This window comes from Bos taurus, chromosome 1 (assembly GCF_002263795.3).
Source record: "Bos taurus isolate L1 Dominette 01449 registration number 42190680 breed Hereford chromosome 1, ARS-UCD2.0, whole genome shotgun sequence".
Lineage (NCBI taxonomy): Eukaryota > Metazoa > Chordata > Mammalia > Artiodactyla > Bovidae > Bos > Bos taurus.
Genome location: NC_037328.1, coordinates 83,568,196 through 83,592,878, shown reverse-complemented (window position 1 = coordinate 83,592,878; position 24,683 = coordinate 83,568,196). Strand labels below are relative to the sequence as shown.

Genomic DNA, 24,683 nt, shown 5'->3' with positions numbered 1-24,683 from the left:
TGGAGAATATATGATAGAAGATGTTAAAGATCTTGGGGGTGGTGAGGGGCTTTCTAAGCCTCTCAAGAAACCTAGAATCATATAGAAAAGAAAGTTACTATTTAAAACATAAAAAGTTAAAAGACAATCACTATCTGAGAGAAAGTATTTACAATACAAATAGCTTCCCTGGTGGCTCAGACGATAAAGAATCTGCCTGCAATGCAGGAGACCCAGGTTCGATTGATCCCTGGGTTGGGAAGATCCCCTGGAGAAGGGAATGGCAAACCACTCCAGTATTCTTGAAATCCCATAGACAGAGGAGCCTGGTGGGCCACAGACCATGGAGTTGCAAAGAATCAGACACGGCTGAGTGATTAACACAATAAGAACTCCAAAAATTAAGAAGAAAGAGACAACCAACCAATAGAAAAACAAAGGATAGGACCAGCTCATTTTTTAAAAATATACATTTAACTAATAAATAGATGAAAATATATTCAATCTCACTAACTTAGAGTGTAAATTTAAACATTCAAGTCCATTAAAATGTAATTGATAATAAAAAATGTTAACAAGGATGTAGAAAATTGGCACTGTCACTCATTATTGGTTGAACTGTAAATTGGTACAAACTTTCTGGAAGACAATTTAACAATATCTACAAAAATTCTAAATTTACACATCTTATGATCACTTCCAGGCATCTTTCCATATAGCAGCACAAGTTCATAAATATATATATATATTTGATATATATATATGAAAATGTCTGTTGTGGCCTTTTTTTCAGGGGGAAAATAGACATTGAAAAAAATTATGGTTCATTCATTCAACAGACAGCCCTGAAACTGGTAAAAGAGCAACAATACCAATCCTCACAGTGATGATAATGATGAGTAATACTGTTGGGCTCTCACCCTGTGCTTGCGATTGTGCTGTGCTTTACGTGTATTATACACTTAACACATACAGTGGATCATGTAATGATGTCTAGAATAGATCATTAATTGAGTACAAGTTTCTGTTGATTTAGTATAACAAGCATTCTTTTGTGTATTGCTTGTATCATTTTTAAAAAGACAACAACAAATTGAAGACAGGGAAAAGAGAAGTTGTAGAATAAAATAACAAGTATTGTATATGTGGCAAAGACTGACCATGACTACCAAACCTGTCTTTTCCTCCTGAGCACATGGCTAAACTACATTTCCCAGCCCCGCATCATGGGGGTACAGGGAGGGCATGTGGCTGGTTCTTGCCAATAGAATGTGAGCAGAACTGATGCCTCGTGTCCAGGCTGAGGCTGTTGTGAGCAGGTGTGCCTTCTCAACTTGTTCAGTTCCTTTCTCTTCCCAAAATGCATCAAGCTTTAATTTCAGGTCACTTGTGGAAACAGCTGCATCATGAGATGGAGGGAGCCTAGGTTCCTGAAGAACTGAGTGGAGCAGGTGCTCTCCCTCAGCCCCCATGCTCAGCCCCAATTAGCACTACTGTGCTAATTCACTGAGACTTAGAATTTGTTGCCGCGGCTAGCATTACTTACTCTAAGACAATACAAAACCATTTTTGTAAAAAAAAAAAAAAAGTAAAAATGTAGGATTGTAATGGAGCAGAGAAACTGCCATATTTTACTTTATACTCCTTGTATTGCTTAAATCTTCTAAAACAAAAATATTTCTATAAGATAAAAGAAAGCTGAAATCTAATCTATGGTATTAATGTATTCAAGGAAGAACTGACCTGCCCTTTATTCTGAAGGAGACCAGCTCTGGGAATAAGCTCTTCCCTAAACAAGTTTAGACTAGAGAAAACCTCCAAAAGAGGGGATGGGATGTTTGTCTCTTCCATTGGCACCTCAAGAAGAGCTAGGTGGCTTTTGATGTCATGGGAGAGCGTGAGACTGAGACAACATGGATTGGAATGTGTGACTTTGGGTAAGTTCCATACTTTCTGAGCCTGTTTTCTCCATTTGTAACCTGGAGATTAAAATCACCTACCATATGGAGTTGAAGTGAGAGGCAAATAACGCTACCAAAGTGTAAGTTTATTTACACTAAGTGCTGTAAAGATGGTAGAGACTGTGTCACTCAGTAGTTATTGAACATTTACTATGTGTCCAGACACAGTGCTAGGCATTGGAAATACAGTATTGACTTATGGAATTCAAGGACTAATGGGAAACAAGCATAGAGTAATTACAAATAATTAAACAAACAACTTAGAAGTAAGAAATGAAAAAGTATTGAGTGCTATTGGAGCATCTAAAGGCAAGATCTAATAAACTTGGGGGAGGGGTCAGATTTTTATCCATTACTGAATAAATTACTGAATATTCATTACTGTATTACCAATGCTCAGTGACCTTTGCCTACAGCAGACACCAGATAAACTCTAGCAATACTTTCCTTCTTCCTTTTCCAGAAAGTACAGGACCTGTCTGCCTGTTCCTCCAGTTCTTAGGACAATACTAATCAAGGATTAGGGTTCGTTTAGTAATAATCCCCTCTCCACGATAAGACCATCTGAGTGCCTGGTTTCCACATTCTGACCCAGTCAGTGCTAGATCAGTGCCATCCACACTAATTCTTCTAGGATGGTTGCCTGGCTCTCACTCAGGGAAGCACGTAGTGCCTTGGGAACTGGCTTTGGTATCACATAACTTCTGCTTACCTGAGATGTAGACCTCATTTTTTAATGTCACGCATGCAAACTCCACCCACTTCTTATTCTCACTGTCCAGCTCGTGCTCTGTCATGGGGAGCTTGGCCACCTCCAGGCGGCTGCGCCTCAGGGGATCCAGGCAGGTTACCTCCGCCACAAACCGTTCATCCTTCGTGCAGCCACCAATGATCATGAATACCTCAGACTGGAACTCATGCATTCTGGGCTTGGTGCGCTCCGAAATGATCTGGAAAACCAGTGGGAGTACAAAAAGGCAGAATGGTACAGTGGTTCATAGCTCAGGTTATAGAACCAGGGTAAAAGAACCCGATTCCTAACTCTGCTACGGTATGACCATGTGACTTCACCTCCTTGAGTATCACCTTCTGTATAAGGGAGATTTTAGTGGTAACAACCTCATAGTTTTGTCAGGAAGATTAAATGGGCTAATATACTTAGTGTGCTTGGCCTCGGGCCTGATGGATAATAAGTACTCAGTAAAGGTTATCGGTTGTAGATTTTACTACTTTTTAAGAAGTTCAGATCTGTTTACAATCGAATGCACTTCCTGCATCTTCTCTCTTGCTTGGTTGGAAGCACTGAATCCTAGAATTTAATTTCTGGCCACCTTCCACTGCCCCTTGGTTTCAATTTCTTGATGATATCCCAGACTTTGCTCACTACCAGGCCTCTTTAGAGGACTGGAAGAGAAGTCCTGACTGGGCATATAAGAGCATCCAGAGACTTAGGAGAAAAGAACCAAAAGGGAACAGAATGTATCCAGGGAGGTCAGGGGACTGGGTCCCAACATCAAGCATATGACCCTTCAGAGCCTTGAACAAGTGAAGAAATTCATACCACAGATATTTGAACCCAGCTGAAGGAGCAGAGGTTTGGGGTCAGATACACCAGCATTCCTTCCTGCTTTCACCACCTATGGCCATGTGACCTTGGAGAAGAGACGCAGTCTCTATAAGGGCCTGTGATCACACCTCGGCCACCAGGCTGTTGTTAGCATGCATGAGGTTGTAATGTAGAGGGTGGAGTTGAGCATCTGGCACACACACGGCCCTTGAAAGCTAGTCAAAGGGGACAGCGGGAGCAGTGGGAGATGTCATGTTGATGTTAGGAATGAAAAGGGAGAGGTGCCCTCCTCCTGGTCCAGCCAACCCTGGGCTTGATGGGGGAGGTTCTACAGGTGTAGGACCTTGATGGGAGACAGAGAGGCAGCACCCATTTCCCACGTGACCAAAGCAGCTTCTTTTTCCTACAAAGTTAAGCTGACCTAATATGGATCATGGAACTTCAGTCTTGCCTACAGATGGTGACACACAGGTCACAGTAGCAAAGACTGAAGCCCACAAATGGTGAATCCAATCAATAGTCACATGCAATCAGGCCAGCCAATGTCCAGCATCTACTTCCCAGAAGAGACTTTATTTTTCTGTGCCAATCAGATCAGATCAGTCACTCAGTCATGTCTGACTCTTTGTGACCCCGTGAATCACAGCACGCCAGGCCTCCCTGTGCATCACCAACTCCCAGAGTTCACTCAGACTCATGTCCATCAAGTCAGTGATGCCATCCAGCCATCTCATCCTCTGTCGTCCCCTTCTCCTCCTGCCCCCAATCCCTCCCAGCATCAGAGTCTTTTCCAGTGAGTCAACTCTTCGCATGAGGTGGCCAAAGTACTGGAGTTTCAGCTTTAGCATCATTCCTTCCAAAGAAAGCCCAGGGCTAATCTCCTTCAGAATGGACTGGTTGGATCTCCTTGCAGTCCAAGGGACTCTCAAGAGTCTTCTCCAACACCACAGTTCAAAAGCATAAATTCTTCGGCACTCAGCCTTCTTCACAGTCCAACTCTCACATCCATACATGACCACAGGAAAAACCATAGCCTTGACTAGACGAACCTTTGTTGGCAAAGTAATGTCTCTGCTTTTGAATATGCTATCTAGGTTGGTCATAACTTTCCTTCCAAGGAGTAAGCGCCTTTTAATTTCATGGCTGCAGTCACCATACAATAAATTTTGATCCTCAGTTCTTGAGGCTGAACCGTGGCCATTAAGTGTGTAGCAGGGCTCTCTTCTGTGCGTCAGCAGAAGGGAGTATGACTCTGTGTGGCAGGACAATCCTGGGCTGAGCCTGCAGCACTGACAGTGGAAAGGCCAGCTGGGATGAGGGTGGGGGGTGGTCCTGAGAACTTGGAGGCACTATGAGATTACCAAGCTGGTAGGAGAGGATTGAACAATGCATTGGCACCGAAGACAAATCTGTCCCATCTGAGATTTCTCCCTCCAGCCTCTAAACCATCCTTCCAGGTACAACCTCCAGCACCAATCTGTCCTCTTTCAGGGAGGATTTGGGGATTATAGAGCGATGTTTAGAGGACAGCACTAGCCTCCCAGAATTGGTTTCCTGTGACTCACTCTGGTTCAGAGAAGCAGGCCCCAGCTTCCCCTCTTTAACCACCTTATGCACAGTGCCTGCTCTGCCACATCAACAGCCTGCTGACTAGCCGGGGACCACACTAGCTGTGATCTTACTCCTGACTCCCAGGCTGGCATCCTAGTCCTGCATCCTGGCCTGCGGAAGACTGTGTTCCCACTGACTGAATCCTGCACTGCTGCCTGCTGTCAGGATCTCCCCATATCTGTCCTCAATTTCCCACACTACCTCCCAACCACTCACCCTGTGATCTTTTTGACATCATTGTCACTGTCACTTTGCTCTTTTCCCCGGGAAGCCATTCTAGCCTTTCCACAGATGCTCCCACAGTCCTGAATTTCCCTATCACAGCACTTTTCACCCTCATCTAATTTATTCTAATGTCCCTCATGGCTGGAACAGCCCTTTTCTTCAACAGATCTCAGCACCAAGAACAATATCTGGAGTTTGTGGGCTTCCATAAATGATGGATGGATGAATGAATGAAAGAATGGGCAAGCTAGTTGACCCAGCACCTGATAAAGATATTATTTTTTCCAGTCTAGATCATGTGGTAACCAGCTTCCACAAGGGCTCCCAGCAATCCCCACCTCCTGGAACTAACATCCTGTGTTGTTCCCTCCACATTGCTCCCGGGTTGATCTCTATGCCAATAGAATACAATAGTGACAGTATACTACTTTTGAAATTAGGTTATGAAGGCACTAGGATTCCATCTTGATTGCTGTCTTTCCTGGGTTATTTGCTCTGAAGGAAGCCAGCTGCTATGCAGGGGCCAACCGTCAGCAAGGAAGTAACACCTGTCAACAATCTTGTGGAGGAGCTTGGAAGTGGATACTCCAGCCAGCTCTGAGCTTTGAGATGACTAACTGCAGCCCCAGCCAGTAGCTTGACTGCAACTTCAGAAGAGCCCCTAAGCCAGAACCACCCAGCTAAATCACTCCCAGATCCCTGACAATTATGAGATAATAAATGTTTGTTGTTTTAAACTGCCTTTTGGGATAATTTGTTGCATAGCAATAGATAATATAATCATCCAGTTCATGGATCAGGCTGGGTATTGAGACCTGCCTTCCCTAGTGGCCCAGAAGGTAACCGGAGTCAAATCCCTGGGTCAGGAAGATCCCCTGGAGAAGGAAATGGCAACCCACTCCAGTATTCTTGCCTGGAAAATTCCACGGACAGAGGAGCCTGCTGGGCTACATGGAGTCACAAAAGAGACATGACTGTGTGATTGAACACACATGTAAGGTCAGCTATACTTTACAAAATATTAACCTCAAAGGCATGACAAATGCCAATCAGACATCAGAGATGTGCGAGTTTGCAGACACAGGGAAATGTTTGCCAGTGAATCACACACAACAATCAGGTCTACCCAGTTTATTTTCATATTGTTAGAAAGAGCAAAGAATTGCACCTTACTGAGTACTCTTGGTCCAAAGAGCCCATTTGAAAGGACTGAACAGAAGTAACCAAACTACTTGGATAAAGCTCACACGGGTGAGCTTCTGACACTCTGTCCTCAGGAGTAAGCCCTCCTGACAGCACACATATCACAGCAGCATTTGTTATAGATCAAGTTGGCCCCTGGAAACTTTGGAGGCAATGAAATGAAGGGGCAACTTTCTCTGCCCCAAAAGACCTTTCCCAATGAAGGTACCAGCTACTACTACTTCTAGATCGAATGTAAATTGACATTTGCCTTTAGGTTCTAACATTTGACTCTGTCACCACCACCGTGGGCTTAAAAGGAGGAACAAGGTTAAGTCTGGGAAAGGAGGGTTAGGAGGAGAAGGATGTTCACAGCGTATCCTCCAGACTTCCACTTGAGTCATCAGGAATAAAGCCAGGCTCATGCAAGCAGTGAGAAGACTGAGAATTTTGGAAATCAACTGGCAATGAGACCCAACTCAGAGATCACAATGGTTGGTTGGCTCAGTTACCTAAACAATAGAATGAGAATAAGAAAGTACCCCAAGCACTTGGGGCAATAAGACAGAAAAAAATTAGGACTGAATGGAAAGAGATTTTAGCCTCAGAGAAAGAAAATGCTTAATGCTTGATTGTGCCATAAAGGAACTGAGTGAGAATAGGAACAGTCTTTATTTCTAGGACACTTATCATGTGTCAGACACTGTGCTAACACATTTCATTCATTATCTTATTTAAGTCTCAAAACAATTCCATCAGCTGGTAGGTATTATCTTCCCCATGTTACAAAGGGGAAGAAAGCTGAGCACTGAAGAATTGATGCTTTTGAACTGTGGTGTTGGAGAAGACTCTTGAGAGTCCCTTGGACTGCAAGGAGATCAGTCCTGGGTGTTCACTGGAAGGACTGATGTTGAAGCCGAAACTCCAATGCTTTGGCCACCTGATGCAAAGAGCTGATTCATTTGAAAAGACACTGATTCTGGGAAAGATTGAGGGTAGGAGGAGAAGGGGATGACAGAGGATTAGATGGTTGGATGGCATCACCGACTCAATGGACGTGAGTTTGGGTAGGCTCCGGGAGTTGGTGATGGGCAGGGAGGGCTGGCATGCTGCAGTTCATAGGGTCACAAAGAGTCGGACATGACTGAGTGACTGAACTGAACTGAACTGAACTGAACTGATGTTATAAGGATTGAGCTTTAGGGCAGCTAAGTTGCTTTCCCAAGGTCACACTGTAGGTAAATTGTGCAATCAAGATTAAAGTCCAGATTCACCCAACTAGAAGTCCAAGTTTCTGACACTGGGGACTTTTCTAGTTATCAGTATTCTCTCTGGTCCTAAATCCAAAGCCTATAATCCCACTCCCCACTCCTCCATCACAAATACAAAAAGCAGAACAGTTTTAGCAACAGCAATTTTGCAGAAGACATAGTAGGGACAATTTATATAAGAGGAAACCCTTTACAGCTGCCTCTTAGGGAATTCGGAAATGGGAAGCAGAAACAAAAACAGCAGGAATGTTGGCAGTTGATCAAGACTCTATGCTTTAAATGCTGAACTGAGAGCAGTTGCAGAGATTGATCTTGTCTTCAGGAATATGAGGGCTTTCCCATTGCTAAGCCGCCTGCCAGTGACCCACATTTCAACATGGGATCCTTGTGGTGGTCTGGTTCTCTATCAGTCTACTCATCACCCTTCATTTGCTTAGTGTCCTATCTTCTCTAAAAGAGAAGATACGGGAGTTTATTAAGGCAGAGACTGTTTTGTGGTTTTTGGGGCCATGTCTGGCATATAGTTGGTATTCATGATTTATTTGTGAAGAATGAAAGTATAGCATATTAAAATATATAGGGTGCTGCTGAAGTTGAACTTAGGGGGAAAATTATAGCACTAATGACAATATTAGAAGAAAAGAAAAGAAAGATTTCAAAATAATGACCTTCAATTCCTCCCTAATAAACTGGAAAAAGAAAAGAAAATTCAATCTGAAGTAAGCAGATAAAAGAAAATAATTAATATAGAAATAAGGGGAATAGAAAGTGTAAAAACAATAGAGAAAGTCAAATGAAACGAGAAGTTGGTTCTTTGAGAAAATCAATAAAATTGATAAAACTCTAACCAGACTGATCAGAAAAAAAAAAAAAAGGAGACACAAATTACCAGTATCTGGAATGAGAAATATGACATCACTGCAGATTCTACAGATATTAAAGAGGATAATAAGTGGACAACTTTATGCCAATAAATTCAGCAATGGAAAATTCTTTGAGAAATACAAACTCCCAAGGATAATTCTAGAAGAAATAGAATTATAGATATAGATATTAAAGAAATATAATTTGAAGTTTTAAGTTTAAAACTTTCTCTCTCACACACACACAAATTCCTTCTGGTTCTGATAGCATCACTGATAAATTCTACCAAATATTTAAGAATGTGCTTGCAAAGTGAATAAGTGACAATGGATCTGAAGACAACACAGAACTAGAAAAGTACACACAGAAAAGAAGGGGCTCCCAAGGGGCTCTGAAAGACAATTCCTAAACTCTCTTGGCTAATATTCTACCAATGGCATAATGAAGAAGGCTTGGTAGCCAACCTCAGAACTGCTGTATAGTGGTATTTATGTGTGGTGTACATGGGTTGTATAGTGGTGTACATGTGAGGCTGTTCATGCATACAGACTTGACAAGCTGTCCTTCTATCGTTACTTCTTGATTGTTTTGTTCCTCTCCACTAAGCTTATTCTAATTTTTATAAAATTCTGAATATAACATTCTTCAGGAATTGTTAAGCAGAACCAGGTAGATACAAATGATACTTTTATTTACCATCTTGGTACCCATTTATTCATTCAAAAAACATTAAGCACTCCTTTGCTATATATATCAAGGACTCTCTTAAGGTCTGCATGAATAGTCCAATAAGACATATTTCCTACCATAACAAGTACCCTGTCTCGAGATATTTATAGATGAGGAATTCAATGGTTAACAGGCAATGACTGGTGCTATGACAGAGCAATGCCATGATGCTTTAAGAATGACAGGGGCCTCTGGAGAAGGTGATGCTTAAACTGAGTTTTGAAGCTGGAACAGAAGTTAACTAGATGAAGCAGAGGAAAAAGTCGTTTAAGCAGCATTAGCCTGCATTCTCCAGTACTCTTGCCTGGAGAATCCGAGGGACGGGGGAGCCTGGAGGGCTGCCGTCTATGGGGTTGCACAGAGTCGGACACGACTGAAGCGACTTAGCAGCAGCAGCAGCAGCAGCAGCCTGCATTAGCCTGAAGGCTGAAAAAGCATGTCCACCTTGAGGAATTACAAGCGGTGCACTAGGACCAAGAGGAGAGAGAGGTTGAAGATGACACCAGAGCAGTGAGCAGGAGGCTGGGCTCTGAGAGTTTAGGCACAAGTGTGGGCTTTATCCTGAGGGTGGTGGGGAGCCAGTGAAGAGACTAAACCCAGGAGAAAATGATTAGGCTTGAGTTTTAGATCAGCAGGAAGGCCAGATGAGGGGCAGGAAGTTGAGTTTTGAGAAATTTTCAGTTCAGGAAGGAAATTATAAGAGTCTGAACCTAGGTAATGTCAGAGGAGATCTAATGTTTCCCCCAGAATGGGCAAAGTGGGAAAACAGCAGCCCTGTGGAATGATGACTAGACTGGACAACTGGACAGGGCATCCTTCCTGCATATGTGTGGCTCCCCACCAGACTCCTGCCCTTACACTGCTGAAAGAAGGATGTGCCAGGCATGGTGCTAGGTGATTTCCAGATCTCACCTAATCCTCTCAGTAGCTGTCTACCCTGTAGTATCATCCCCATTTTACAGATCAGAAACCCGAAGCTTCTGGACTGCCTGAATCAAACTATAAACTTAATAGCATCTTTTTCTTCATGCCCTAAGGATTTGTGAGCCAGTCTCGCCTGTATCTCTGGGAGGTCTGCTAATCCCTTTGCTGGTTATCTATAGCATCTCTCATCACCAACTTACCTCATTGCCAGAAAGGTGGTACATTCTGGCTTCCTGGAGCAGTGGGAAGACCTCCGGGCACTGCCTGATGAGAGGATCAGCTTCCACCATCTCCACAAAGTACCACGGGTCCAGAAGCGGCAAGCGCACGTTCTCCAGGATGTAGGGGAGCAAACAGAGGCGTTCTGACTGCTTGTGCCTGACCCAGCTCATCACAGTCTCAAACACCTGAGCCTCCTCTGTCACATAAAGGTCGTCACTCTTCAAAATGTGATACAGAGTGTCCACAGGAAGTTCCAGGAACTCCTCAGAGTTCAGGATCTGCACAAAGTTCTGGATGATGTAACTCTGAACCTGCTTCTTTAGACTGTCCAAGGAATGTGTGTCTGCCAGCCTCAGGATTCCAACACAGTTTTCTGGGTTCAAGGCTTCTGTGAGGAAGCTGGCACAGGCATCCACCATCCGCAGGAACTAAGAGAACAGAAGAATAGCAAATCAGGCCAGAAAATGACCAGTCCACAAAGAGGTTGATCAGCGAGTTGTATGTAGTAGCAAAAATTTAGAAAGAACTCAAGTGACCCAAATAGGGGACTAGCTAAATAAATGAAAAAAAGGTCATATTTTCAACAGCTCTAGCATCATTAAGAAAGCATGCTGTATCCAGCACAGCCAAAAATAAATAAAATTTTAAAAATTAAAATAAAGACACGGAGTGTACTTGGAACCAGAGAGGTCCTGATGGGTCTAAAAAAAAAGAAAAAGAAAAGAAAACATGTCGTAGAAAAATATTAAATGACATGGAAAACATCCATAATGTATTGAGTTGAAAAATCCATTCACTGAATCTTGATCAAATGTCCAGATTTAATCAGCGATTTACAGGAAGCACAGGTGAAAGAGGAACATGTTCAATGATGCCATGGGAATACAATCAGCAAAACCCAGACTGTGGGAAACTCTACAGAACAACCAGTTCAGTTTCTTCAACAAATACATCCGAAGGGGAAAGAGAGAAGTGAGAGGGGGTGGGCAGGGAGAGATAGCTGAAGCATAAAAAGAGATTTAAAAGATACATCAACCTACAAGAAAGTATAGCACTTTATTTGGAACACTAATTTAAACAAAATAATTTTAAAAGTCAGAAAAATATTTACAATGACCAACATTTGGTGATATAAAGCAACTATTACTTTTTAAATTTATATATTTATTTTAATTTGAGGATAATTACTTTACAATATTCTGACAGTTTTTGCCATACATCAGTGTGAATCAGCCATAGGGATACGTGTCCCCTCCATCCTGACCACCCCCCACCTCCCTTCCCACCCTATCCCTCTATGTTGTCAACAGAGCACCAGCTTTGAGTGCCCTATAAAACAACTATTATTAATTTTAAATATGGCAATAGTGTTATGGTTATGTTTAAAGAAGTTCTGGGGGCTATACACTGAAATATTTTCAGGTGGAATGAGAAGGCATTTCACAAAAGCATATGTGTATTATGATACTATTTTATTTTTATAAAGAAAAAAAAATTTGGTCATTGCAACAATAATCCTCCCACAGAAACAAGTCCCATAGGAATGAATGAAATATACTGTATAAACTATATAAGGCACCACACTTTGTAATGATGCCATGAGATTTTTTTCTTATTTTGTTTATTTATATACTTTTTCAGTTCAGTTCAGTTCAGTTCAGCTGCTCAGGCATGTCCGACTCTTTGTGACCCCATGAATTGCAGCACGCCAGGCCTCCCTGTCCATCACCAACTCCCGGAGTTCTCTCAAACTCACATCCATCAGTCGATGATGCCATCCAGCCATCTCATCCTCTGTCGTCCCCTTCTCCTCCTGCCCCCAATCCCTCCCAGCATCAGAGTCTTTTCCAATGAGTCAACTCTTCGCATGAGGTGGTCAAACTACTGGAGTTTCAGTACTGGAGTTTCAGCTTTAGCATCATTCCTTCCAAAGAACACCCAGGACTGATCTCCTTTAAAATGGACTGGTTGGATCTCCTTGCAGTCCAAGGGCCTCGCAAGAGTCTTCTCCAGCACCACAGTTCAAAAGCATCAACTCTTTGGTGCTCAGCTTTCTTCACAGTCCAACTCTCACATCCATACATGACCACAGGAAAAACCATAGCCTTGACTAGACGGACCTTTGTTGGCAAAGTAATATCTCTGCTTTTTAATATGCTATCTAGGTTGGTCATAACTTTCTTTCCAAGGAGTAAGCATCTTTTAATTTCATGGCTGCAATCACCATCTGCAGTGATTTTGGAGCCCCAAAAAATAAAGTCTGACACTGTTTCCACTCTTTCTATATCTATTTCCCATGAAGTGATGGGACCAGATGCCATGATCTTAGTTTTCTGAATGTTGAGCTTTAAGCCAACTTTTTCACTCTCCACTTTCACTTTCATCAAGAGGCTTTTTAGTTCCTCTTCACTTTCTGCCATAAGAGTGGTGTCATCTGCATATCTGAGGTTATTGATATTTCTCCTGGCAATCTTGATTCCAGCTTGTGCTTCTTCCAGCCCAGCATTTATCATGATGTACTCTGCATATAAGTTAAATAAGCAGGGTGACAATATACAGCCTCAATGTACTCCTTTTCCTATTTGGAACCAATCTGTTGTTCCATGTCCAGTTCTAACTGTTGCTTCCTGACCTGCATATAGGTTTCTCAAGAGGCAGGTCAAATCCTCTAAAATGAATAAGTAACACTTTTGTGATGAAAAATTAATTTTAAAATTAATTGGTTTCCATGTCTTATTTTTAAATTATCATCCTCTTCATAAGAATGTGAGTCTTATATATGTATACAGCACTTTACAGTGACAAAGTCCTTTTGTGTCTACTATATTATTTAATACTCGTTTTACAGACATAGGGTCTCAAATGCACCGGTCCATTCTATTTGCTTCTCTCTGGAGCTTAGCTTTGAAGGAGTCAAGTTCTCAGTGTTATTGGTTTGATCAATAGAGGAAAGATGGAAAGAAGGAGACTGAGGAGACAGGGCCTGGTAGGGAGGGTTGCTCTAAAGACAGGGCCTAGTCAGAGTACAGGGAGTTGGGGTGCAGCCTGCAGACAAGAAACTCTAATGATGGGAGCTGGGGATGACAGGGTTTGGGGCCTGAAGGGAGGGGGCAGGACAGGTCTTAAGGTGGACCACACTGACTTAGGGTTTGTCCTTCATTTCAGAACACTCTAGGAGGTACAGGTTCCTGATGGGGGGGATCAATCTCAATGGCAAATATTAATTTTCCCTGTCACACTACACTTTTCAATTGTCCGTTTAGAAATCATTGACCTGAGAGTAAATGCCCTGAGGAGAAAGCCTAAACTCTGCCTCGGACCACCCATTCTGCTGGCCCCCACCGCCTGCAGAGCTGCTCCTCGCATGAGCAACTGTGGAAACAGTTGAGACAGAACTCTAACACCTGTTTAGTTGTTTGCAGATTTTCGGTTCAAAGAGTAAAAATATACAACTGAGACCAAACCTCGCTGAGCCCTCAGAAGCTGTAACCAGGGCCCTGTGTGGCTCTGCCCACAGAGACCTCTGAGGGGGCTGAAAGGGAACTCACTGAAATGGCAGGCTCTGGACCAAAGCGGCAGGTACACCTTGCCAGCATTTGCCTGAGAGAAAGGTGGTATGAAAATCAAATCGATTTTCTAAATAAGTAGACTATCTCTGGGAGGCCACCTCAGAACCCGGTAACAGTGGTTGCCTCTGAGGAAGGGAACTGGGGGCCTGCGTCAGGGTGGAGAGGGAGAATTACTTTTCACTTTTGCCTTTCTGTATCCCCTCCAGTTTCGTGTCTTGTGGAGGAATTATCTATTTATTCTATCTACACTCACAAATAGAGAAAACACTAGAAGGAAATACATCAAAATGCGAATGGTGGTTATCTCAACTAAGTTTTGCAGATAAAGTTATTAATTTGTTTTTTAGATTTTGCTGTAGAGATCAAGTTTTCTGCACTGAGCAGGAAGTTGCTTTCAAAATCAGAAAAAATAAAATAAATATTTTCTTGTGATTTTCAAATATACAACGAGAAAATAAAATGTAAAAATAAATAAATAACACATACTATGTGCCAGTCCTTTCCGTTAACCAGCTCATTTAATACATACAACAACACTACCAAGTAGAGATTTGTTATTATATCACTGCTATTTTATAAATGAGGAAACAGTTTCAGAAAAGTGAAGTAATTTCTTCAGAGACTTAAAATGAGAGGTAGAGCTAAAAGCTGAAAGTCTTATCTTGTTCCAAAAATATATGTTCTTACATTATTTCAAGTCACCTCCAGTCAAATAGTATGTGCACAGGACAAGGGCTCGTGTGCAGATGCCAAGGGCGATTTGTACACTTCACTGGAGAACTCAGATGGTCTCATCTGTCCAGACCCAGGAAGGCCCAGCTGACAAGATGCCAGTACTTACCCCAGCATGATGACCACTGATGAGCAAAGGGAACCAGGAAAGAGCATAAAATCAAGTACCAAAGTTCACATGTGTGAGAAACAGTAGCCCACACGTGTCTCTCCCCACTCAGAAACCGTTCATCCACCTGTTCTTCTCCCTAATATGTATTGAGCATCTGTTAGATCATAGGCTCTCAGCTGGGGGTACCAAGGGGAGCAGAAAGAAATACAGTGCCCAGGCTCATTGGAAAAGGCAGACAGTGGGGGAGGCAGGCAGGAATCAAATAATCATACAGACTGTGTACAATTACCGCTGGGATAAATGCTGTGTAACAGAGTTCAGTGATGCCACTGCCTAGACTGAGGACGTCTACCCTCACCCCTCAAGCCGTGCGTATACACCAGCACTGGGACTCTCCCCGATGGAGTCACACCTGTCTACTTACCTTCTGAAAACAGCCCTAAGCTTACCTGTCAGCACTATCACAGTAGCTTTCTATGCTCACACCATTTTGTCAGCCAGGACCACCTTTGTCCCTCATCTCTACCTGCTAAAATCCTCCTCCCATCACCCAAGCAAGTTTGACTCTGCAGCCCCACTTTTAAAGAAACGATTCAAGAGAGTTCATCCCATCTACAACTGAGAAGTCCCCTTTTAAGTTTCCCTCAAAAAGGAGGAAGAAGGGAGTACCACAGCCATCACTTTATCTACACAGGCTGTTTTCTTCATTCAGAGTTGTTCAATCTGGGACCAATGGATGCTCTTGCAAGTTTTTGAACCCCTACATTGTGTGGAAAATTTGTTTGCACACATGGAATTTTTCTGGGAATTGTGCTTGCAGGAGACACTGAGTTGCTCTCTGGTATCCATCCACCTGAGGACAAAACCAATACAAGAAGGACGGCCAACCTGAAGGACCAGAAAGACACAGAGCCAAGGTCTTAATCAGACTGTGCTTGGAGCCTTCCCTGCCTCTGGACATTTTTTATTCTGGCTCAATACTAGGTTAAAACGAAAGGAGGGAGACAGAAGAGAAGGGAAAGGGAAAGAAGTGGAGAAATCCTATCTATTCATGAAGTTCTTTCTCAAAAGCCATTTCCTCCTTCATGGCTTCTCCAGCGGCCCCACATGGAATCAATTCCTCCCTCCTCTGGGCTCTACTAACCAACTCACTGCCCCTCTAGTAGAACAATGATTACATTTCTATTTTGTACTATGGTCCAGTACCTCAAGGGCACGTACTAGGTCATACTTGTGTTTTTATTTCCAGCAGCACTTAGCACAAACTCTGGCAAAAGAAGAGAAAGAAGGGAAGAAGAGAAAGAGGAAAAAAATATTTTTCAGGTACTTAGTCTGTACCACGATCTGTGCTAGATAATTTCTCATGCATTATTTTGTTTAATGAATAAATTTTCTTTTTTTAATGAATACATTTAAAGTAGATATTGGTATTACCATTGGTAATGGTAGGATGGAAGAGGATGGAAGAGAGAATTCAAAGAGTCAGGTGTGTTGCCCAAGGTTACACAGTTGGTAGGTGGTAGAAATGATACTGGAGAGCACCTGGCTAATTCTCCTCACTGAGCTTCACCTTGCTTTTGTAACTGTTGCATTGTTAAGCTGACAAATTCCAGGAGAGTCCAAAGAGAACTTGTAAGGACAAGGGTGAATGGAGGGTCTCCAAGTTGCCTACATTCCCCCCAGAATGTGCTTCAATAAACACTTCTGGAAACTCTGGAAAATTCTTAAAGAGATGAGAATACCAGATCATCTGACCTGCCTCTTGAGAAATCTATATGCAGGTCAGGAAGCAACAGTTAGAACTGGACATGGAACAACAGACCGGTTCCAAATTGGGAAAGGAGTACGTCAAGGCTGTATATTGTCACCCTGCTTATTTAACTTATATGCAGAGTACATCATGAGAAACGTTGGGCTGGATGAAGCACAAGCTGGAATCAAGATTGCCGGGAGAAATATCAATAACTTCAGATATGCAGATGACACCACCCTTATGGCAGAAAGCAAAGAAGAATTAAAGAGCCTCCTGATGAAAGTGAGAGAGTAGAGTGAAAAAGTTGGCTTAAAGCTCAACATTCAGAAAACTAAGATCATGGCATCTGGTCCTGTCACTTCATGGAAAATAGATGGGGAAACAGTGGAAACAGTGAGAGACTTGATTTTTGAGGGCTCCAAAATCACTGCAGATGGTGATTGCAGCCATGAAATTAAAAGATGCTTGCTCCTTGGAAAAAAAAGTTATGACCAACCTAAATAGCATATTAAAAAGCAGAGACGTTACTTTGGCAACAAAGGTTAAATCTATAGTTAACTAGTTAAATCTATAGTTTTCCAGTAGTCATGTACGGATATGAGAGCTGAACTATAAAGAAAGCTGAGAGCCAAAGAGTTGATGCTTTTGAACTGTGGTTTTTGAGAAGATTCTTGAGAGTCCCTTGGACTGCAAGGAGATCTAACCAGTCCATCCTAAAGGAAATCAGTCCTGAATATCCATTGGAAGGACTGATGTTGAAGCTTAAACTCCAATGCTTTGGCCACCTGATGCAAAGAACTGACTCATTGGAAAAGACCCTGATGCTGGGAAAGATTGAAGGCAGGAGGAGAAGGGGATGCCAGAGGATGAGATGATTGGATGGCATCACTGACTCAATGGACATGAGTTTGAGTAAACTCCAGGAGTTGGCAATGGACAGGGAGGCCTGGCATGCTGCAGTCCAGGGGGTTGCAAAGAGTCGGACACAACTGAGTGACTGAAGTGAACTGAACTGAAACATTTCTGAGTGTGAGGGTAGTGTTAATCAGAACCACGGGATCCCAGCCAGTGGCTGGGAAACTACTGAGCCAGTCACGGAGGCAAGAAACTTCTCTAAAAATATTTGGTTTTGCTTCTTCATATTCAAGATTATTTAGGACTTTAGGGTAAGTTTTCAGATCTCGGTCTGTCCCAATTACACATGAACTTATGTATTAAACCTGAGTGATGACAGATATTGGTAACAGATAATCAACTTCCTATTTGGAGTGGGCAGCATGTGAGTAAAAGTTTACACCCAGGCACCTGACTCTCAGAGCAGGGAGACTAAAAATACAATCAAAGAAACCACTTGAAACATGTTTGCAGTTCCCACGAGAAGTGTCTGCCTCAAAGAGAATGCACCTCCCCCCATCCCCACAGCTCCTCTGCTGCCTCCCTGTACACTCTCCAGAACCAGGCATCCTAAAGGCTCTCACCACTGTGATTCCACATTTCACTAGAGGTTCCTTCAAATCCACTCCAGAATAACGTAAGTCCTATCTTGGTCCAAACCAGGAATCCTATTGACCACAGTCCCTGTGTTGCCTTGGAGTCCTTGCAAGTGATCTATAAAGACATTGATATTTTTAACTTCAAGCCCCAACAAATCAGTATATGTGAAGAGTGTGTTAATTGTTGATGAGATCAACAAAATTAAAACTTATTGGAAAGTGCTTCTGAATTCATTGTAAATATTTGTCACTATTTTGTCTTCTCAAACAATAGATACAAAACATCAAGCCATTCTTTTGTGGGGTCTGTATTGGTAATAACGAGTAGTCTTCACACAAATTGTAAATTACCACAGATTCTAATCTTCTGCCTTTGCTCATATCTCTCAAGCCAGACACCAGCCTAAGACTCTATGGGAATGCACTCTCCCACCTTAGGAAGCCATCTGCTCCCTTCAGACTTTCAGTCCTTGCTCTAGACTTGGCTGAAAGATCTGCTGCTTCCTGGAAGCTATACAGGGTGGGCAGGAAAGGAAGGAGCTAAGAATTGCAAAGGGTCCACTCACTAAGGTGGAGCCGGTGCTGGGAGCCTGAGGCGCATAGACGTGCACTTACCTCATAAGTGGAATCAAAATGAAAACTAAGGGGCAGTGCCCACGGGTGTGGCAAGTTTGGTAGAGATTCAGGCAACAGACAGCCCCTGAGTTCCCAGAGGACACAACGCGGGCCCCAACAGGCTAGTGGCATGCAATAGCGGGTACATGTGGGCCACACGAAGGTTCAAGGGGCAAGTGGTACAGCTGTGGCTTAGTGACTCAGCTCAGGGAGAGTGTGAAGGCCGGGGAGGGACCCCATTATAAGGATTAAACAGAATGATGGTGTCTGGGACATAGCTCAAGATTTGGGGGGATTGGGTGTGTATGTGTGTGTGTGAGAGAGAGAGAACACTTGTATACAGCAGAGAAGCATGTAAATAAGTAGAAGCCAGGTCCTAAAAAGCAGGTCCATGCACACAGCTGCAACAAGTGGGACAGCAGATAGAGAAGGTGAAACCTTCAGTCTTTGTTTAAAAGTTCCTTCTGCCTGAAATACATTTTTCCAAACCCAGCTGCCACTTGTTGAAACCCAACCCATTCTATGAAGTCCAACTTCTTCAGAGCCAGAAATTTCTATATTCTGCCTCGGGGTCTGGAAGCTCATTGGGAATTCTCGTTTTAGAGTCTTCAGCAGTAGTAATGGAGGCAGGTACAGGAGCCAGAAGTTCTGGGTTTAGACCCAGATCAAAGCTCTGCCACTTGATTAACTGAAATCTAAGCCACATCTAGAAAGTGGTGGGAATAATAAACCCACCTTACAGTCTCATTATCAGGGTATTCCCTGGCCTGCTCATGCTCAGAACTAATGTCAATATCAAATAGGATCATGTAGGGGAAAGAATGTGATAAATTGCTACTTATATGTGATCTATATTTACAATTTTAATCTTTATTTCACCCTGAAAGCGACTCACAAAGTACCTTGCACACAGTGGATACTTAGTAATTTGTGTAGTTAGGTAGCAGAAAAAGTCAGAATCTGGCAGCATTGTGGATAACATTACAACTAAAACCCCACATCTCACTTCCTTATTCCACAACTTGTAAACAATAAGTAGGGCATTCCAGCTTACTGACTCAGAGAAGGGAGAGAGAGCAGATGAAAGAAGACAATTTTGGCTTTTGTGTTTCTAAATATACTTTTAGAACTTATACTAGAAAAATAGTTTTGAAACCACCAATTAGCAGTAATAACTGGGCCTTTTGACCTTCAAACTCCAAAATACTAAGAGCATGGGCTTAAACGTTATGCCAAAACAGTAGTAATAGGAGATTGGATAATAATACAAGATGCAGCTTTTCTCACACTGGAGGAAATACCAGTTCTCTTGGAAGAGACAGGAGAAAGTAGAAGTCTAGTAATTGAGTGAGAAGCAGGTGTGGGCCCCTAGGATGGTTCCTGCCTCTCAAAGCAGGCCAGAAGTCCAGAGTGAGGGGCGTGCTGGAAGGCCTTAAGGTTGTGGATATGAGGACAAAAGAATGTGTGCCTTGACTGCCAAGATGAAATCAGAAAAGCAGCAGACCGGAATAGTAGCAGCAGAAGAGAAACTAGAACATGTTGTTTTTAGACAAAGGGGACCTAGGGCAGTTGCTCTGAGTTCCCTGTAGTTAAAGATTCTCATGGGAGAGGAAATGGATGTTTCTTATGTGCTCCTTAGAGGGACACGGAAGTAGCTGAGAGTACTGGCAGACTGAAGAGGCCTTGAAAACAGGACAAGGAAAATGAAAAATGACCAGCAAGGACTGATGACCAGAACCAGATGGATCTAAGGACTTTCAGTTGATGCCAGGAGGGAAGGGGTTGATGATCAAGAGAGAGACTGATGGGAATATAGACTTTCAGCAGGTGCCAGCGTGAACCGATGATGCAAATGACCATGGTAAGCCTGGGCCAGATACCTCTTTATACAGTGTCCTTCCACAGTGTAAATGCACCCTGGAACTATCTGCTGCTGCTGCTGCTGAGTCATTTCAGTCGTGGCCAACTCTGTGCAACCCCGTAGACGGCAGCCCACCAGGCTCCCCCGTCCCTGGGATTCTCCAGGCAAGAACACTGGAGTGGGTTGCCATTTCCTTCTCCAATGCAGGAAAGTGAAAAGTGAAAGTGAAGTCGCTCAGTCGTGTCAGACTCTTCACGACCCCATGGACTGCAGCCCACCAGGCTCCTCCGTCCATGGGATTTTCCAGGCAAGAGTACTGGAGTGGGATGCCATTGCCTTCTCTGCTGGAACTATCTAAGCAAGCCAAATACTGAGTTGATAAGGCTTTCCCGAAGTGAGTTATCATTATGTTGACTACAGTTTCTGCCACTGGTAGAATGGGGAGCTCAGAACAGAGATTAAGTTCAAGATTAGAAAACTAACAGACTGAGAAAGACAAATATATGATATCACTTATATGTGGAATTTAAAAAAATGTTACAAATGAACTTATTTACAAAACAGAAATAGACTCATAGACATAGAAAACAAACTTATGGTTACCAAAGGGGATGGCAGGGTTGGGAGAGAGACAAATTAGGAATTTGGGATTAACATATACACACTACTATATATAAATATTGGGCTTCCCAGGTGGTGCAGTGGGTAAAGAATCTACCTGCAATACAAGAGATGCAGAAGATGTGGGTTCGATCCCTGGGTCAGGAAGATCTCCTGGAGGAAGGCATGGCAACCCACCCCAGTATTCTTGCCTAGAGAATCACATGGAGAGAGAAGCCTGGTGGGCTACAGTCCATAGGGTCTCAAAGAGTCAGACAGAGCTGAAGCAACTGAGCGTGCACGCACACATGCCACACCAATGGCCTTTGACCCAAGGGCCATCAGTGTCAACGGGCCAGCAACTCATCAAGTGACCTCCCGTGAAAAACCTTTGTCCAACACCAACAGTGGTGATTGGCTTGGTCAACTGAATTCTCACTTCTGCCTTTCTGGACTGGGAAATCCTCAGAGGGAAGCAATCGATGTTTAACAGGAAGAGAGTAAAAGGCAACCTGAGAAGAGAATCAGAAAATTAGAGAGCAGCTGAGTCACATCAAAGGTGTGACAATTAAGAAAACTTTACTACAAGCTGTGGTGGGGAAACCAAGGTAATCTGATTCATGCTGACTTCAGTCCCACTGTCAGGGTGGTATACATGACAAAATAAAATGCCAGCTCTGGCATACTTTCCCTGGAAGGTAGCCATTACTGTCACCCTAATTTTACAACTTAGAAAGCTGAGTCTCAGAAAATTTAAATAACTTGTCCACAGCCACACAGAAAACACGTGACTGAACTTGGATTTTTTGGGGGGGGGTGGTGTACTGGGTCTTAGTTGCAGCACTTCAATCTTCATTGAGGCATGCAGGATTTTTTTTTAAGTTGTGACCTGTGGGATCTAGTTCTCTGACCAGGGTTTGAACCCAGGCCGCCTGCATTGGCAGCATGAAGTCTTAGCCACTGGACCACCAGGGAAGTTCCCTGAACTTGGATTTAAAGCCAGGTTCTGCCTAACTCCAAAGCCCATGTTCCTTCTGCTCTGCCACCCTGCCTTATAAGAGACTATTACAGATAACTGTATATGTTTGACATCTAAAGAAATCCCCAATGATATTATCCAGCATTGAAAAGAATAAGACGGCTCTACACATCCTGACTTGTAACAACCTCCAAAAATTATAGTGAAGCCAAATAAAGCAAGACATCAAAATGGAGGGTTTACTATGCCAACACTTTTGTTTAAAAAATGGAAGCATGGGAGACTTGCATTGAAACATGTATAATATCATATATGAAACGAGTCACCAGTCCAGGTTCGATGCATGATACTGGATGCTTGGGGCTGGTGCACTGGGATGACCCAGAGGGATGGTACGGGGAGGGAGGAGGGAGGAGGGTTCAGGATGGGGAACACGTGTATACCTGTGGTGGATTCATGTTGATATATGGCAAAACCAATACAATATTGTAAAGTTAAAAAATAAAATAAAATAAATAATATTTTAATAGAAAAAAAATGGAAGCAATGAATGAGGGTAATATATGCACATTTATCCTGGTACATACATAGAATAGGAAGGATAGCAAAACAGGAGGAAGAAAATTATCAGTGAAGATGGCAAATGTTTCACTGTATCTCCCTATATTTCTGATTTAGAATAGATATGTTTTATCTATAAAAAAATAAATAATATTTTAAAAGCACAGAGTGATTTCAACAACCTATAAACTTCTGTTCCTTATGGTGCCTCCAAGCATGAAAATATTACCAGTTTTCTATGTCTGATACTTTAAAGAAAGTATCCAGAAGCAATAGCAATCAGAAAGTGGGTTAAATAGATGTCCAAAAGCTCACAGCACTCTTTTCTTATTTTCATAAGAATTAACACTCATAGGAAAATTAGTAAAATAGCCTCAGAGAGAAACTTATTATTTTTTGCCTAGAAAGTAAATGAGATTTGGAAAATTTTGAGGTGAGGGATTATCAGAATAGGAGAATCAACAATAAACAAAGCCTGGGACTTCCCTGGTGGTCCAGTGGCTATGACTCCATGCTCCCAATGTAGGAGGCCTGGGTTCAATCCCTGATCAGGGAACTAGATCCTGCATGTTGCAACAAAGATTGAATATCCTGCATACTGCAACTAAGACCTGGCATAGCCAAATAAGTATCAAAAAAAGTGGGGGCCTCCTTTGTGGCTCAGTGGTAAAGAATCCACCTGCCAGTTCAGGAGACAAGGATTCGATCCTTGATTTGGGAAGATTCCAAATGCCGTGGAGCAGCTAAGCCCATGCACAACAATTGAGCCTGAGCTCCAGAACCCTGGAGCCACAACTACTGAAGCCCACGTGCCCTGGAGCCTGTGCTCCACAACTAGAGAAAAGGCTGTGCCGCAACAAAGACTCGATATAGCCAAAAATAAATAAATAAATAAAATTTTATATATAAAAAAACAATAAAGCCTGCTCTACTAGCATATCTCCATCCTCCTCTCCAATCTCTCTCATTAAATCTCATTAAACTTTCCATTGAAGCTCACCACTTGAGGGAAAATGAAAAGAAAACAAAGACAAAGAGGAAACAACTGTATGCCAAAATAATTTCCAGATATATTAAAAATTTAGGTATTGAACCTTTAAAGGTAACAAGACTAATGAACTTGTGAGTCAGTACGTAATCAAGCAATGGGGAAGGTCATTCTAAAAATGCACACCAAAGGCAAAAACCATCAAAGATGTGATCAACATTATCTGACTAAATACTAGTTTTAAACTTTGTACATTAAAAAACTATAACTAAAAATTATGAGTTATACCATCAATGGGAAATATTTGTAATATTATCACAAAAGATTATTTACGATCTAAAGGGTTTTTATAGGTCTTGCTTGGAAAATCACCCCAAACTGAAAGGAGAACAAGAAACAGAAACACAAACTCCATCCTCAATGAAACCAAGAGACATCAGTAACCCCAAACCACACAGTATGAAGACTGGTAAGTGACTTTGCTGAGACAAGAGAGGGCACACTAAATATGTCCCTCAGAACCCCCAAAAAGCAGGAATATTAAAATCTCCCCAAGCCAAGAATTCCAGGAGAGATGGAGGCTGACAGCAGGGAATTGGTTTAAGAAGTTAAGCCTTCTGCTTATCCTTCCTACTGCTTGCAGTCTAACAAGACTTATCCAATGGAGAAAGGTTCTGGACTCAGGGACACCAGAAGCTGAAGGAGACACATGAGGACATCTTACTTAAAGTAAAGGGGTTAAGTAAAGATTTACACACACACACATGCACACACACCTCTATATACCCTGTCTCTCCTATCTTCTCTTTCCTTGGTGTTCCTTGGTTTGGCTGTTTTATTGACAAGGAAATTGGGGCACAACAAAACTGTGAAACACACCCAAAG

The 24,683-nt window shown here is 42.6% G+C and overlaps 1 protein-coding gene across 1 annotated transcript in view; it reads right to left on the bottom strand.

The window, feature by feature from the left end:
- KLHL6 (kelch like family member 6) overlaps nt 1-24,683 on the bottom strand; it is a 56,468-nt gene that overhangs the window by 8,596 nt on the left and 23,189 nt on the right. Inside the window, exons 3-4 of the mRNA XM_002684885.7 lie at nt 10,514-10,963; nt 2,653-2,890 (exon numbers count right to left, since the gene is read on the bottom strand). Of these exons, the coding sequence (XP_002684931.1) occupies nt 2,653-2,890; nt 10,514-10,963 (688 nt within the window). The remainder of the gene's footprint in view (nt 1-2,652; nt 2,891-10,513; nt 10,964-24,683) is intronic.